We start from the raw sequence: 14,861 nt of genomic DNA, 5'->3' as shown, positions 1-14,861 counted from the left end.
CCCCTCAAACACCCCTACAGGAAATCCCCCGTAACACATCAGCTCACAGACCCCTCCCCAGCATCTCCCCAGGGACCCCACAACTCACTGGAACACCTTTCTCTCCTGCTGCTCCAGGGGGACCTTGCGGCCCTGGGCGCCCTGGGGGGCCAATGGGTCCCCCAGATCCTGCTGCACCTCGCTCCCCAGGGGAGCCCTGAGACAGGAGATAGAGTGAGACACCCCAAAGGAAGAGACCACAGCCCACCTACACCAGAGGACCACTGACCATGGTTCCCAGGAGAAGAGCCCAACATCAGATGCCTTATGGCTGACCCTTCCCGGTCACGCAGCCCCCCCAAAATCCAGATGCCGCACCGCATCCTTCCTCCCCTCTGCCCCCCAGGGACCCCAGACTTACTGCAGGGCCAGGGGGACCAGCCGGACCTTCATTTCCCTTCAAACCAAGTCCGCCCTATGAACCAGAAATCAGAGGCAACAGACATGAGACAGGAAGGGGGGACATGGGGAAGGATGGGGGTGGGGAGACGGGAGTAGGGTGACGCTGAGGGGTGCCGGGAAGCCTGGTGACTCATTACAGGCAGCCAGGTTGGAGTCACACTCACAGCAGTGCCAGGGAGGCCTCTCTCTCCCGGGAAGCCCCTCAGACCAGCGGGACCATCCTTCCCTGGGGCCCCAGGGGGCCCAGGGTCACCCTAAAAGGAAACAGAGGTGATGAGCCACTTCCACACTCCCAAATTGGGCAGAGAGATCTCTGTTCCCTCAAATCCCCATTTGCCTGTTCCCTTAGGCACCCCAACCCTAGACCCCCAAGTTCCCCCCTGCCGGGCCCCTTACTGACCTTTGTCCCTTCTTTTCCAGCTGTTCCAGTGAGTCCCTGCTCTCCAGGGGGTCCCGGGGGGCCTGGGTGACCTCGCTCCCCCATGGGCCCGGTTTCTCCTGCGGCTCCCTGGGAAAGAGACAGAGAGACTCCAATCTCAGAGCCTTCACCTCACTCTGTCCACCTTAAATTTTCCCTTAGAACCCCTTCATGTCTGCCCCAAAGCTCCTGGGAAATTCCCGGAGCTCTCCTAGGCCTCCGCTCTGGTTTTCATTCCCCGATGTGGAGTAACCATACCACCTGGTGTCCCTGAGGGGACCTTCCTCTTCTCCAAGATGCGAGAAGATGAGAACTGGTCCAGGAAACAGACTGAAATTTGGGACCCCTGCTCCAAATCCCAGTCCCAGGGGCCCAGCTCAGTCAAAGGAGGGGCAGGGGCCCGTGACCGGGAAAAGGGAGAAGAGAGGCAGATAGACTAACTCCAGGGTCTGGGGTCCTTTCTCTCCAGGGAGCAGGCATACCTGGGGTCCCACCACTCCTGGGGGGCCAGGGGGGCCGGTCTTCCCTTGGAAACCCTGAGAGAGGAAGAGAGGAGAGGGCAGTCAGAACACACAGTCAGGCGTGGACATTGTGGCACGGACCCCAGGCTCCCGGAGGGAGGGCAGGGTCACCACCAAGTCCTTGGCTGTGGTCTGAGCAGCGCCGAGATGCGCTCCACTCAGCCAGGAGAGCCTTCCCAGAGGGCCTTCGGGACAGGACAGCTCAGGAGTGAGGGTCTGAGGAGGCCGGGGCGCCACTTACCACTTCTCCTCTCTGGCCTGGGTGTCCCGGCAGCCCATCCTTCCCAGGGGGGCCCTGGAAGAGGTTCAGATGTCAGGTGAGCTCTAGGCTGGGAAGGGGGATGGGGAAGGATTCACAGTACCAAGGCGGGTCAGAGGTCAGAGGTCAGCTTACTGGAGGTCCTTTGGGGCCAGGAAATCCGTTGGGGCCCTGAGGTCCAGGGAGACCCTAGAGACAAAGCTAGGTTGAGTCAGGAGAATGGGGAGGGGTGCTGGGCAAGGGGCCTCTCCCTGCGGTGAGAGGGAGCCGGCCCCACTCCGACTCCCTGGGGAGCGCCGGGGAACAGGGGGCTCAGGCCACACTCACCCTCTCTCCGGGGGGCCCGTGGGGGCCATCACCACCCGATGTTCCCTGTGGGGGAAACAGTCAGAGAGTGAGAGGAGATGCTTTCTAGTCAACCCTGAGGCCAGAGGAGTTGAGAGCAGCTGGGCTACAGGGCAGAGGTGGGGATGAGCCCTGCCAAGACCACCAACCTTAGCTCCAGACTTCCCGGTGGCACCTCGGGGTCCCCTCTGACCCCGTGGACCCTAGAGAGAGGACAGGGGCGTTGTCAGAAAAGCCCCAAAGCACCTCTTCGGATCTTGAGCCGCACGTCTCTCCCCTGCACTCACCGTGGGGCCACGTTCTCCCCGAGGCCCTGATTTGCCCCACACGCCCTGGTGGGAACGAAGCAGAAACAACACATCACCCAGGGCGTGAGGCCCCTGCTCCCAAAACTGCCCCTCCCTCTGCCCCCCTCACCCTTCCCCAGCTTACACGGGCTCCCTTCTCTCCACTGGCTCCAGGAAAACCAGGAAATCCCAGAGACCCCTGGTGAGGATGGAGAAGGGGAAAAATTGACACGTCACAAAAGGGGAGGACCAAGGAAGGGCCAAGGGGGGTCAGGAGAGGTGGTGGAGGCAGCAGGGTGGGAGACCCGGGCTCTGCCAATAACTAGTGCTTCTGGCCTCTGTTCCCTCATCTGTAGAATGGGGGTGGGCTAAATTCTCTCTAGGGTCCCCCGCTGCTCTGTCAGTCTGTGCTTCCTGTAATTAGGGGTCAGGGAAGGGAAAAGGAGGAGGGGCACATGCGGGGCAACGAATCACCTTGGGACCCTGGCGTCCGGGGTAGCCAGGCAGACCAGGAACACCCAGCTTGCCCTGTGGATGGACAGGGAGCGATCAGGAGCGAGAGGAACCACGGATGCCACTCCATCCCTGGAGATCCCAGCCCTCACTCCGCCCAGAAAAGCCCCAGCCCCTGGCCCCTCATTTCCCACCTCCCAGGATGCCTGGCTTTTGTAACCTCTCCTTGCTGAGAGTGGATTTTCCCCGAACTCTAGTGCTGGAATCTCCCCTCCCCTGTGTCGTAAAATCTGCAGCTCCAGTCCTGCACGCGCTGTGATCCGGCCCCTGCCTACCTGTCAACCTCAGCTCCATCTTCCCAGCACACAGTCCTGCTCCACCAAGACCGGCCCCCTTGCAGGCAGCAACCCCCCAGCCTCACTCCCTGGCTCCACTCTGCACTACCCCGGGCCCCCCCCGCAACCATCCACGCCTGCCCCCTGAGGCTTCAGGACCTATCTTGCCAAGGCAGCTGTGGAGCGGAAGTGGGGAGCAGGGGCTCTGCAGCCTGACTTTTGGGGCTCAAACCCTGGCTCTGGCCCTCACTGGCTGTGTGATGAACAAGTTTCTAAACCTCCTGATGCTTCAGGACTGTAGTAGCGCCCACCCCCCAGGACTGACAGGACAAGATGTCACGGTGCTGGCGCACGGTGAGGGCTTGGTGAGAGTTAGCTCTGAAGATGTCAGAGCTCACCTCCTCTCTGACTCTCTTCCTTCTCGGAATGCCTACTGCTTGGAGTCTGGACACATTTTCACTCTGCCCGGCACCTTCAGGTATCCTATGACGGCCTCTCTGCCCTGTCCCCATCAATCTGTTGTAAAGTCTTCACGACAGAGACTTTTCTTTAACTTCTTATGTATTCCCCCCGCTTCAACACATCAGTGTCTAGGAGGCGCCATGTACACACAGAGGAGCATAATGCATGGTCATCTTTGATTGACTTGCAGACTTCAGCTGTCGGCACCCCACCCCAACCCTGATCCCAGCGCCCCGGGCCTCACCCCCTCCATGCCCTACAGCATGTAGACCAGACCCCTCACACCCTCCCCATCACCTTCTCGCCCATGAGCCCAGGGGGGCCAGGGTCTCCAGTGGGTCCAGTGCGTCCCTTCGGCCCCTCGGGACCATCCTCTCCCCTGGAACCAGGGACTCCAATCTCGCCCTGGGTGAGGGGGTTGGAGAGGTTAGTGATAGGGACTAGGGGAGGGGCTGAGCCCCGAGAGGAGAGGCAGGCCCCAGTGAGGCTGAGTGGGGTCGGTGGGGGTCCCCGAAGCTACTGCAGAACAGGGAGCCCCACAGGGGCAGGGAATGTGCTGTGATTGGAGAGCCGGTGGGTCACGGAGCACGGGGTTGGGTTCCTGCTCAGATCAGGCTCTAGAGGTGATCAGATCCTCTAAAGGGAGCCTGGAGATGAGGAGTCTGGGGTATTGGGGGTGGGGGGAAGGCTGGTAACTGGGGGCTCCAAAGGGGAGGATCATCAGCACTTAGAGTTGGGGGGCCACTGTGGGGATTTCTACTCACCCTGTCACCTTTCACACCCATGTCACCTTTGAACCCAGGAAAGCCATCCTCGCCCTGAGAAAGATTGGGGTGAAAGGACACCACAGATGATGGAGGGAGGGGGTGAGGCAGAGATGGACAGAAAGGCTGGTGTGGGGCAGGTGGAGGGGCTGGGAAGTTAGGGGTGCATTGCTCACCTTTTCACCCTTGTGACCCTTCAGACCCCGAATTCCATCCACACCCTGGAATTAGAGTGGGGGACAGAGACTGAGAGATCAGGGGAGGAGGCTGGGCTGGCAGGACCAAGCTCCTGGGGCCCCAGCTGGCTCCCCTGACCCCAGTCTTTATCTCCCAGCCCGGTGGTTCGTTACCTTGACGCCTCGAGGTCCTGGGTATCCCAGAGGACCCTGAGGTCCAGATGGACCCTGGAAGAAAACAGAGAGGCATCAATAAAGGGGTCTCAGGGTGTCACCACGGGGGCCCCCTAGGGGTGGGGGAAATGGAAGTTACAACATCGGAGTCTGGAGAGGGTTGAGGGGTACGGGACAAAGGACTGTCAGAGCCGCATGACGAGGTGAGGAAATCCCAAGGACTTGGAGGACCAGGGTCTGGGTAGAGACCCCTCCAGGGGATGAGAGGAGGCGTGGAAGATCTCACCTGGTTTCCTTTGGTTCCAGGGGGACCTTCTTTGCCCGGGTGACCCTGGGGGTAGGGGAAGGAGAGCGTGACCACTGGCCCCTGTCACCTCCTGCACCCCTCCCTACACTTCTTCCACCCAAATGCCCCCCTGGGACCTAATGAAGCTGACCCACCATTGGCAGCACCACCAGTGACCTCCCAGTGCAAGGGACACACAGTACGGACACTCACTGAAGGTGCTAGGAAGTCATTTCCTGGGGTGGAAGGTCAAGGGGGACTTGTATTAAGAGGTGGAGGTCACTCACCGGGGGTCCATCTGAGCCAGGCATGCCAGGAAGTCCTGGTTTCCCTCGAGGACCCTGCAGGGGGATGAGGAGGCTCAGGCCCAGCCAGATATTTGGGGCCCACCCTACACCCCGCCTTGGCCCATCCACCTTTCCCCTGATCACTTAGTCACTTACCTTCTCTCCATGAGGGCCGATGGCACCCTGGGGCCCAGGGAGACCCTAGACACAGGAGGGAGAAGTCACAGGGGGCCCCTTAGGGGTGGGCCGCTCTCTCTGCAGCAGCCCCCATTCAGAGCGTGAGCAGCGAAGGCTTGAGACCCTTCATTTCCTGTCCCCACCCGGGATCTGGCCCACTGTGGAAGCCCAGGGGAAATCACTGAAGTTGGGGAGGGGATGGACAGGACCACTCACCTGGGTCCCAGGAGTGCCCTGTTGTCCAGGAGGTCCTGGCTCTCCCTGGGGTCCCTAGAACAGGCAACCGGGCAGGGGTCAGAAGGAGATGGTGACAGAACAAACAGGGCAGAGAGCCGAGTCCCGGCAGGGACAGCCGAGACGGCAGGCAGAGGGTCGAAATGGTGGCAAAGGGAACAGGACTTTGGCAGAGACCCCAGGGGCTAAGGGTCAGGTGAGGTCTCCATGCCCAGCACTCACCAAGCTTCCTTTGGGACCATGGGGGCCATCCATGCCTCGGACTCCCTGAAACACGAGAGGGGCATGAGCAGGCTGGAAGGCGGCCCTGGGCCCTGGAGGGACCTGTGGTTTCTGAGGCCAGGCCATCCCAGAGGGTGGGACGGGTCAGGCACACAGCAGTTCATCCCAAACCTAAGCAAACACAGCCGGTCCGGATCCACAGGGCGTGGGTCTCTGGGGCTCTGGGACTGTGGGTTTGTGGGGGTTTGTTTTGTTTTCTTGAGGATTTTTTTTTTTTTTTTTTTTTTTTGGCTATGATGAGAGCCTTTGGTGCACTACAAGACATGGTCCCGCAAGGGCACCAGGGGGTGAAGACTGAAGCAGGGCTAGGTGGGGGCCAGGGAGGAGGAGCTGGAGGGGAGGGAGGAGGGAGGCAGTCAGGGAAGGTGGAGAGAGGGAGAGGACAGGATCAGAAGCCAGGGACAGTCACTTACCGGGGGCCCAGGAACCCCAGGTGGACCTTTGGGGCCAAGGAGACCTCGAGTTCCCTGCATTCAGGTGAGGGGAAGATAGGACCCGCATGGGTGAGAGAAAACGTGTCCCTTTCATGCCCGTGTCCCTCCTCCGGCATCCCCAGAGCCACCCCCATCCCCAAATCCCTTGACACTCACCGACTCTCCAGGCAGCCCCCGAGGCCCAATCTCCCCATCGTCTCCCTGGAGGAGGAGGACGTGGTGAAGCAGGCTCAGCGTCCAGACCTCTCCCATACCCAGCCCCCACCCCTGCCCCCGCCGTCCACAATGCTTACCCGATCTCCATCCTCGCCGGGGGGCCCAGGAAGGCCCTGGGCACCAGTATCACCCTGGAAAATGGTTGAACAGGTAAGAGGGGGTGCAGAGCCCCCAACACAGGCAGACACTGACTGTCTTCAGTTAACCAACCAATTTCCTTCACTGAGCTCCTGCTGGGACCCTCAGCCTCCTACCTCCCCTCCCCTCCACAGAAGATCTACCCCCTCATCACAACACACCATGCCCCTATACTCACCCTGTGTCCTTTCTCCCCAGGTAGCCCTGGGAGGCCATCAAATCCTCGGTCACCCTGGGGAGAAGAGGGGCAGCGTAGGTGAGGTCCCAGTCCCGTTCCCACCCCACCCCTCTCTACTGTGCCCTGAGTGGGGAGGGGTTATCCCTAAAAACAAACGAGCTCAGGTGGGGCTGGGAGTTGTGGGTGCCAGAGAGGGGCCCAAGCCTATTACCTTCACTCCAGGTTCCCCAGGCATCCCTCGGGCTCCATCAGCACCCGCTCGGCCCTGGGGGTGAAGGGGAGGTGTCAGAGCAAGAGGGGGCACAGTCCTCCACACCTTGTGCTCTGCCTCCCATCCCCCACCCACACCCATCCTACCCTCAGGTCACTCACCCTTCGCCCAGCCTTGCCAGGGGGGCCCATGAGGCCCTGAGGTCCTCTGGGGCCCTGGGAGGGAGAGGCAGGGGCAGGGTTAGTGGGTATAGACGGCGGGGGCACTGGTTTGGTGATCAGGTGGGTGGGGGCTGTCACCTGAGGTCCTAGGTCTCCAGATTCTCCTTTCAGTCCAGGACTCCCAGGTTGTCCCTGTGAGAGAGAAGAGAGGGTGGCTGTGCTGAAGGACACACCCATCGGTGGCCTCAGAGCCCTCCCCCAAAGAAGCAAAAGACTTGCAACTTGGTCCTTTTCCAGAACTATCCATACCCCCCACACAAATAAAGAATCCCCTATCCCAGCACCCCGCTCACTCACCAAGGGTCCAGGGCGGCCCGTGTATCCCATGGGACCAGGGGGTCCTCGGAGCGCCAGCTGGGGGAGCAGGGGAGACGGAAGAGCTAAGCAAGAGGCAGCTGGAGAATTCCGGACCCCAGGTCACTTCCCAAAGTCACCCTTGTACCCCTGATCTTCATTCTACTGCCCTGTATCTTCCCCAACCTCCCTCTCAACCCCAAACCAACCCAGATCTCCGCCTGCCCTACATTCACTCCAACCTACCCTTCCAACTCTTCCTAGAGTCTTCCCCTTCCCACCACACCCCTCCCCCCACCAAGATCCCCCAGCCTTCCTCACCCGTGCCTGCTGCAGAATTGCCTGGGCCTGGGCCTCCTGTGCCGCCACCACGGGGCCCTTGTCACCCCCACCACTGCCAAACCGGAACTGCGGGCCAAGGAGAGAAGGTCTAGGGTCTTCCAGGAAATCCACATGACCCTCCCAGCCAGAGGCATCATCCAGCATGTCTGCCCCATCCCCCAGGTTCCAGGACCCCACTTCCCCCCATGCCCCCCTCCAGTGTCTCCCATGGGTTCCAGGTAGTCACTTAGAGGTTTTCAGAAACTCAACTCCTGTCCTCCCCCTCCACTCTTGAGCCTCTTCCTCCCCAAAGACCCTCCTTTGGTTCTAGACCCCCTGAAATTTAGGATTTTCTGCCCAATTCTAGATGCTCCATGTTTGGCTCCAGGTCATCTAATGAGGCCCTAAACCCTCCACCCCTAAGATCAATCTCTTTGGGTGGATGGTCTTTAGAGACTCCTCCTTGGCATTCCTGCTCCTCTGGTTCTTGGTGACACAACACAATTCTCCCTCCCTCCCCCCTCAGCTCGTTCCAAAGACCAGAAGACAACTCACTGGGAGCATGAGGGATGTGCCGGGAGGGCCAGGGGCCCCATCTGATCCAGGGAGCCCTGCTCGGCCAGGGGGGCCCTAGAGTGGGGGAAGAATGAGAAGGATACGGCCACAGGGGGTTGTTAGGGTCCTGGCATCATTTTGAAACCCTCCTCAACAGAATAAATATAGACTTCCCTACGTCTTTCCCAAGCTCTCCCCACACCCCATGGAGAAAAATGACGGTGAGACACCACACTACTCCCCTCCCCAACCAGAGTCTACCTTCTTTTCTAATGAGAAATTACTGGGCATGGTACCCCTACTGGGTACCAGTGGCTCCTCTGCAGCCGTCCCCCCACCCCCACAGGATGTCCTCATACCCTCTCGCCTGGGTCTCCAACTGGACCTGGATTGCCTTGGATGCCAGGGGGACCAGGAAATCCCTGAAGAACACAAGAAGAGGGGGTAAGGTGTGGGCGTTCAGATAGAAGAGGGGTATGTGGCTAAGGGGTGGTCTCTACAGAAGAGATCTGAGGATCTGGGAGGCTTTGATTGGAAGGATGCTCTGAGTTCTAAGAAGGAGGCCTGGGCCTATGGGGGGAAGGCACAGGTGAGCACATAGGAAGCATCTCTGTGAAAAGAATGGAGGCTAGTGGGTCACAGCTAGAACTCACCGCAGGGCCTTCTGGACCAGGGGGCCCCTCCACTAGCATACCCTGTGGAGTCAAAGGTTAAAAGTCAGAGGCTATAGGGCTAGCACCCCCACCTGCTTCCCTTCATCCCACTGCCCTCAGCTCGGTGACCATGGTGACTTACAGGTTCCAGCACCGCAGGCTCCCCCTTCTCTCCTTTCAGCCCCCGGGGACCACGGGCAGCCTGAGAGAGACACATATGTAACCCCCAGGGGGGCCCGTAAGCATCCAAGACACCAGGACTGCCCCCATCCCGGTGGCAGTCTCAGGTCCTCTGGAGACCTCCTGACCCTATCCCCAAGTCCCCCCCTCCTCCTCTAAGACTCCCTCTTCACAGACCTCCCAGGTCTACCAAGGTAGACCTCAGGGCTCCCCTCCCCACAATTCCCAGCTCCACCTCAACAAACACAGTCTCCTCATCTCCCTGAGAACCTCTCTCAGGAAGGTCCCCAGACACTTCCTGGGATTCCAAACCCCCAACCTTCCCAAACCCTCTTCTGGAGGACTGCACCTTATTCCCCAAACTCCCTGAGAACCTTAAGAAACCATCGACTTCCTCACCTTTACCCCAGCTCACCAAATAAGAATATCTCTAAGATTGTGGATAGATTTTTACTTGGGTTTAGGGGAAGATCATGTATCCATATGAGGATCTGATGTAATCTATGGAGTCCTTCTCCAGAAAAGAAAAAGTGTACGCCCTTATGCACAGAATGTTACTTAGAGTTTCAAGGGGTTCACAAGTTTAAAACTCCCTGGAGATTAGACATTCATACTGTAAGTAGATCTGGAGAGCAGTCCCCACCGATATCTCAAACTTAGACCACATAACTGGACTTTGGAAAAATACAGCTCCTGGGCTCAGTTGCTCAAGCCCCGAGCCAAGCCCCTCAAGTTTTCCCAGTTCCTCTCCCAGCCAGGATGCTACACCCGTCCTCTGACCCTCATTTATACTTCAAGCCCACCCGTCGCCTCTCTTCCACACGTCCACTCAGATGCCCGCTCCCAACTCTGGGGCCAGAACCAAGATGAGGACAAGGAGAATGGAGGATATTCACCCCCCCACCAACTCTCCCAACAAAGATCTTCAAAATGCCCCCTTCTACCTCCATCCTGCTCAAACAACAGTGATCAATTTCCAAACTCTCCCATATCCCAGATCAACCCTAAGTTTCCAGAAAGCAGCATAAGGGAAAGGCAGCAGAGGGTCAAGGGTGGAATTATTAGAGCAGGGAGGGTGGGATGAGGCAGCGGGGTAGAGGCAAAAGATGAAGTGAGTAGACAGGAAATACCCCACTGACAGGGAGTGGTTGAAAACATGGGACGCAATTAAGGGAGACAGAAAAAAGGGACAAACACTTGGAAGCAAGAATGATGCCAGGGCCAAGAAAAATTAAACATGGCCAAGACGGCTAGCAAATGAACCAGATAAACAGGAAGTGGTGGGACAGACAGGAAGCAGCCAAGGAAAGAGGATCCAGGAAGTGGACCTTCAATAACAACATGGCTACCACAACCAAGAGAGAAAAGAAATTCACAAAACAGACAGAAAGTAACTCCGGGAAATGGATTATGACAATGAAAGGCAATTCTTCCAACAAACACAAACATCAAGGCTAGTACACACAGGAGGTGGCTGTGATAAATATCTAGGCCCACATGGAAACTTTATGATTTGGATGACCTGAGACACATAGGAAGCGGCTTATTATCAAAGTATAAGAGAGCATGAAAAACTAGAGCCAAAACACAAAGAATAAGTCCCTTCCAGTTCAATCTGACACAGTCACCAGAACGGATGCCATGACTGGAGAAGACAGGAGGGCAGCCATTGTAGAGAAGGAGAGAAGACAGGAGGGGACAGACAGGAAGTGGCCTGTAGGTTAGAAAATGTGATAGAGGAAGTTAGATCATTTGGCAGCAACATGGACAAGAAATTGTTTCGACCAAGAAGAAATGATCGAGACAGACGGAAAATGGACACAAGGTAGGGGCTTACTGACCAAAAGTTTTATAAAATCCAGCTTGATGGAGACAGGAAGTGACCAAGAAAGACAGAAAGTGGCCATAGGATTGAAAAAAAAAAAAGAAACCCAACAGCAACAACCAATTGCCCTGAACAGAAGGATCCATAGATTAAGACTTTTGGCAAGGGAAGGCAGGAAGTAACATTTTCAAGCAACAGATACATCTTATGTGAACAGAAAATGGAAAACCACTAATGGGAAGTAGCTCACAGACAAGAGATAACAATCAAAAACAACAGGAAGCGATTCTTGTAGCTCCCACTGGAAGTCAAGGATGGAAGAGGAGCTCCTTTCACTTACGGCTCCCAAGTGGGCTGTCTCCGCAGAGAGTGCAGGGCCAAGCTCCGTCTCCTCACGAAAATCGTCCCCATAGCCATAGGTGTAATCGTAGGGCCCTGCTGTGGGGTCTGTGCCACCCTCCCCATATTCCTCTGTCAGGAACCTGTCAGCTGTGGAGGGGACCTGGAGATCTGTCTGCTCCTTCCCGGGGATGGGGAGGGAGAGGGGTAGATGGGGGCATTAGGGCTGAGAGGAGGTTCTCCCTGGACCCCAGGGTGTGACAACTTCCAGCCCAAAGGTTTCTGAAGGGTAACAGGGACTGGAGTTTTCCTCCCAAGAGCAAGGGGAGCCGTTGTAGAGAAGGGGGATGGCCATCAGAGCCCCCCAATGTGGAGGGAGGTCCAGAAAATGGGCCCGGTTGGAAGAAATGATGGGTAACAAGAAGGGTGGCCAGAGGGCTGGACACAGAGTGGACAGTCCATGGACATAATAATCGATGAAAGAATCCAAGGAATGACCAAAGAAATGGATGGAAAGAGGGGCAGAAGAGGAAAAGTGACAGCATTGGACAGAAAATGGCTCCTGGGAACAGAAATATGACAGAAAGTAAAACCATTTGACACCAACAGGGAGAGGAAGTTACTCCAGAATCAAAGAATAATGGCAGGAGACATGGACACTGGAGAAAAATGAAGGTTCTGAAAGAGGAAAGCAGACCGATAGGTCCGGAGTGACCGGGAGACAGAAGGACACGAATGGAGATGACAAAGAGCCCTCCGGCCAGAGGAGGGGCTGGTTCATCAAGATGACATGGGGCAAGGAGAGTGGGTAACAGACGCCCACCGACCCAGCTAGGGCGAGGGTGGGGGATGGAGTTACCTCCTCAGTGGGTGGCAAGGGGCGTGACTCCAGGTTTCCTTCCTCTTCACCTGGGGTGGGGTCCTAACCCCAGGGGGAAGGTGTGGGGAGAGGAGCACAGGGCGGGAGGAAAGGAGAGAGGTTAGCGGAAAGGGAGGCCAAGCAGCAGTTCATCCCCCGGGGGGCAGTGTCTGTCTGTGCTGGGGGGTGGGGGCAATCTCAGATCTTGCAGCCCCTTAGGAGGGGGGGACGCTTTGGGGAGAGTGAATCTCCGAAGTCACAGAGGTTTGGGGGCAGAGATCTGGATGCCCCGGCTCTACCTGCTGGTAACCGCTGCCTCTGGTCCTGGGGGGGGCCCGGGCAGTGAGGGGAGCTGCCATCCGAGCTGGGCGCCGGGAGAGGGGAGGCTGGCCCCGAGCTGGGCCAGAACCTCCACTTCGAGAGGGGAACGCCTGCCCAGCCGCTGATCTCTTGGCAGGTGGGGTAGGCTTTCGGGGAGGGGTCCGACGCCCCCTGGGGGGAGGGGGAGCCCTGTGGTTGGGGCTTGGAGGCCACTGCAGCAGAGAGACACGGGAGGGGGCAGTGAGGAAACGCCCACAGTCTAAATACAAGGTGGCTCTCCCCGCATGTGGGGAGGGGAGGAAGGTGTCATAGATGTTTGCAAGGGGTGGTGGAGGGGAACGGGAGAAGTCCCTCAAGTTTACCTGATAATCAGGGGTGGTCACCGTAGTCATCACGTCGTAATAGGGGGGCTCGTAGTCATAGTAGAGAGACTCAATGGACTGGGGTTAGGGAAGGGGCGGTGGGAATAGGTGGGAAGGGGGGGCAGGCAGGTGAGGAGGTGGCGTGGGAGTTGGGGATGAAAGGAGGGGTGGGAGTCAGGAGAGAGAAGGGGTGGTGGGAAAGGGGGGTGGGTCCCACACGTGGGACAGAAGCAGACGTGATTAAGAGATTGACCCTCCAATCTTCAGGCCACTGACCCCTGTCACTGTCAAGACTCCACCCAATTCGTACCCTCCCTTCCCTTCCACCCCCCCAGTCCCTTATCCAGCACCTCCTCGTGCAGGGGGCCAGAGAGAGGGCCCCCGTATCCACACTTGCACAGACCTACTCTACCTCCTACTCCTTCCCCTCTTCCCCTCCTGGTCTTACCATTTCAACTTTCTCCCTGTTTCTGTCTCTCCCCTCCTCTGCTCTCCCATCCTCCGTCCCCAGCTCTCACCCCCACCCTCCATGGTCTCGCAATCTCTTAATTCAAGGAAGGGGGATGGAAAGCCCAAGGGCACAGTCCCAGGAAGACTAGCAGAGGAGGAGACACAAGGAGGGGACACGGCTCCCAGCCACGAATTCTTCATGACGACTTTTTATTTTTAAATGAAAATAAAAAGGTTGATGAATGAGGACTGGGGGTGGGGGGGTGTGATGAGAATAGAGGGTACAGCTGGGGAGGGGCACAAGGGAGGGGAGAACAGGAGCCCAAAATAGGATGGGGAGCTCTGGGACATTGGGGCAATTCCCCTGGGGAGATGTGAGGGTGTCTTCCCTCCCTGGGATGTGCTGCAGTTTGGGGTTCACCAGCTCCCTCACCTGTCGCTGGGGTTCCTGGTTTTGTGACCTATGAAGTCTTGGTGGTTGCTGCTTTGGAGATCTCTGGGCTCTGTGAGACTGTTGTCTCTGAGGTCTCTCCCTCCAACCCCCCTCACACTCCAGCTCCTTCTGTTCACAGGATTCATAGGCAGCTTGCACCCCCGGAACGATGGCAAGCTCCTGAACATCACCCTACAAAGACAAGAGGAAGGGACACCAATGGAGGGAGGCAGAGTGGGCTTCCAAGAGACACAGGGTAGAGTCTGGGACACGGGGTCGGAGGCCAATCCGAGATAAGACTATATAATGGAGAAGGTCATTACCAGCCCTCCCATATGCACAGTGCTTTTCAGTTTTCAAAGGACCTTCTCATTCATAATCCCATTGAACCTTCACAACAACTGGACAGTTGGACAAGGATTGAAGTCAGTAGGACAAGGATCTTTATGCCTATTTTCCAAGCACATTCCATTCATAAAATTTCAAAGAGACAATGACCGGCCCAAGGTCACTCGAAGTGGTAGAATCAGGACTAGAATTCAAGCCTTCCAAGTGTAAGTTCAACTCTTGGCCTACACCCTGCCCATGTGGCCATGCATGAGCTTGTTCACAAGGGCTTCTGGAGACAGTGGCCCAACCTTAGTTGCTTTGACCTTCCAATGACAGCGACGATGAGAAGTCTCAGGATCTCTGGAAATGGGGGGAAGACAGTTCTGATTTCCAGTGGCATTTATTTGTGCCCACATGTGGTGATAAGCACACCCTGCATTGTATTCTAGTTTGGGGATACTGTCTCATCTCCACAGTGGAACTGGTAGTTCCTTGGGATGATAGAGATCTGATATTATTCTTCTGTGTTCTCCCTTAGTGTTGGGCCAGCAGGTGTTCAGAAAATGTTGACTGGCTGGGTGGGTGAATGGACAGATGGATGGCTGGATGGACAGATGGGTGGGTGGGTGGGTGGGTGAAT

At 57.3% G+C, this 14,861-nt stretch overlaps 2 protein-coding genes across 2 annotated transcripts in view; one reads left to right on the top strand and one right to left on the bottom strand.

Moving 5' to 3' along the window:
• The window catches only part of COL11A2 (collagen type XI alpha 2 chain), a 28,705-nt gene that overhangs the window by 8,991 nt on the left and 4,853 nt on the right, over window positions 1–14,861 (bottom strand). The window contains exons 5-40 of the mRNA XM_060022042.1: window positions 13,892–14,083; window positions 12,326–12,388; window positions 9,265–9,324; window positions 9,123–9,164; window positions 8,829–8,891; window positions 8,470–8,544; window positions 7,915–8,001; window positions 7,597–7,653; window positions 7,378–7,431; window positions 7,240–7,293; window positions 7,079–7,132; window positions 6,868–6,921; window positions 6,629–6,682; window positions 6,492–6,536; window positions 6,315–6,368; window positions 5,842–5,886; window positions 5,602–5,655; window positions 5,365–5,409; window positions 5,209–5,262; window positions 4,922–4,966; window positions 4,636–4,689; window positions 4,462–4,506; window positions 4,286–4,339; window positions 3,819–3,926; window positions 2,746–2,799; window positions 2,417–2,470; window positions 2,272–2,316; window positions 2,134–2,187; window positions 1,967–2,011; window positions 1,775–1,828; window positions 1,622–1,675; window positions 1,342–1,395; window positions 842–949; window positions 606–695; window positions 401–454; window positions 89–196 (exon numbers count right to left, since the gene is read on the bottom strand). Coding sequence (XP_059878025.1) covers window positions 89–196; window positions 401–454; window positions 606–695; window positions 842–949; window positions 1,342–1,395; window positions 1,622–1,675; window positions 1,775–1,828; window positions 1,967–2,011; window positions 2,134–2,187; window positions 2,272–2,316; window positions 2,417–2,470; window positions 2,746–2,799; window positions 3,819–3,926; window positions 4,286–4,339; window positions 4,462–4,506; window positions 4,636–4,689; window positions 4,922–4,966; window positions 5,209–5,262; window positions 5,365–5,409; window positions 5,602–5,655; window positions 5,842–5,886; window positions 6,315–6,368; window positions 6,492–6,536; window positions 6,629–6,682; window positions 6,868–6,921; window positions 7,079–7,132; window positions 7,240–7,293; window positions 7,378–7,431; window positions 7,597–7,653; window positions 7,915–8,001; window positions 8,470–8,544; window positions 8,829–8,891; window positions 9,123–9,164; window positions 9,265–9,324; window positions 12,326–12,388; window positions 13,892–14,083 — 2,286 coding nt within the window. The remainder of the gene's footprint in view (window positions 1–88; window positions 197–400; window positions 455–605; window positions 696–841; window positions 950–1,341; window positions 1,396–1,621; window positions 1,676–1,774; window positions 1,829–1,966; window positions 2,012–2,133; window positions 2,188–2,271; window positions 2,317–2,416; window positions 2,471–2,745; window positions 2,800–3,818; window positions 3,927–4,285; window positions 4,340–4,461; window positions 4,507–4,635; window positions 4,690–4,921; window positions 4,967–5,208; window positions 5,263–5,364; window positions 5,410–5,601; window positions 5,656–5,841; window positions 5,887–6,314; window positions 6,369–6,491; window positions 6,537–6,628; window positions 6,683–6,867; window positions 6,922–7,078; window positions 7,133–7,239; window positions 7,294–7,377; window positions 7,432–7,596; window positions 7,654–7,914; window positions 8,002–8,469; window positions 8,545–8,828; window positions 8,892–9,122; window positions 9,165–9,264; window positions 9,325–12,325; window positions 12,389–13,891; window positions 14,084–14,861) is intronic.
• Window positions 14,466–14,861, top strand: part of RPS18 (ribosomal protein S18) — a 68,790-nt gene continuing 68,394 nt past the window's right edge. The window contains exon 1 of the mRNA XM_060022041.1: window positions 14,466–14,469. The gene's annotated coding sequence lies outside the window, so the exon portion shown is untranslated. The remainder of the gene's footprint in view (window positions 14,470–14,861) is intronic.

The sequence above is a fragment of the Delphinus delphis genome, chromosome 10 (assembly GCF_949987515.2).
Source record: "Delphinus delphis chromosome 10, mDelDel1.2, whole genome shotgun sequence".
Lineage (NCBI taxonomy): Eukaryota > Metazoa > Chordata > Mammalia > Artiodactyla > Delphinidae > Delphinus > Delphinus delphis.
This window is presented reverse-complemented; position numbering and strand designations above follow the sequence as displayed.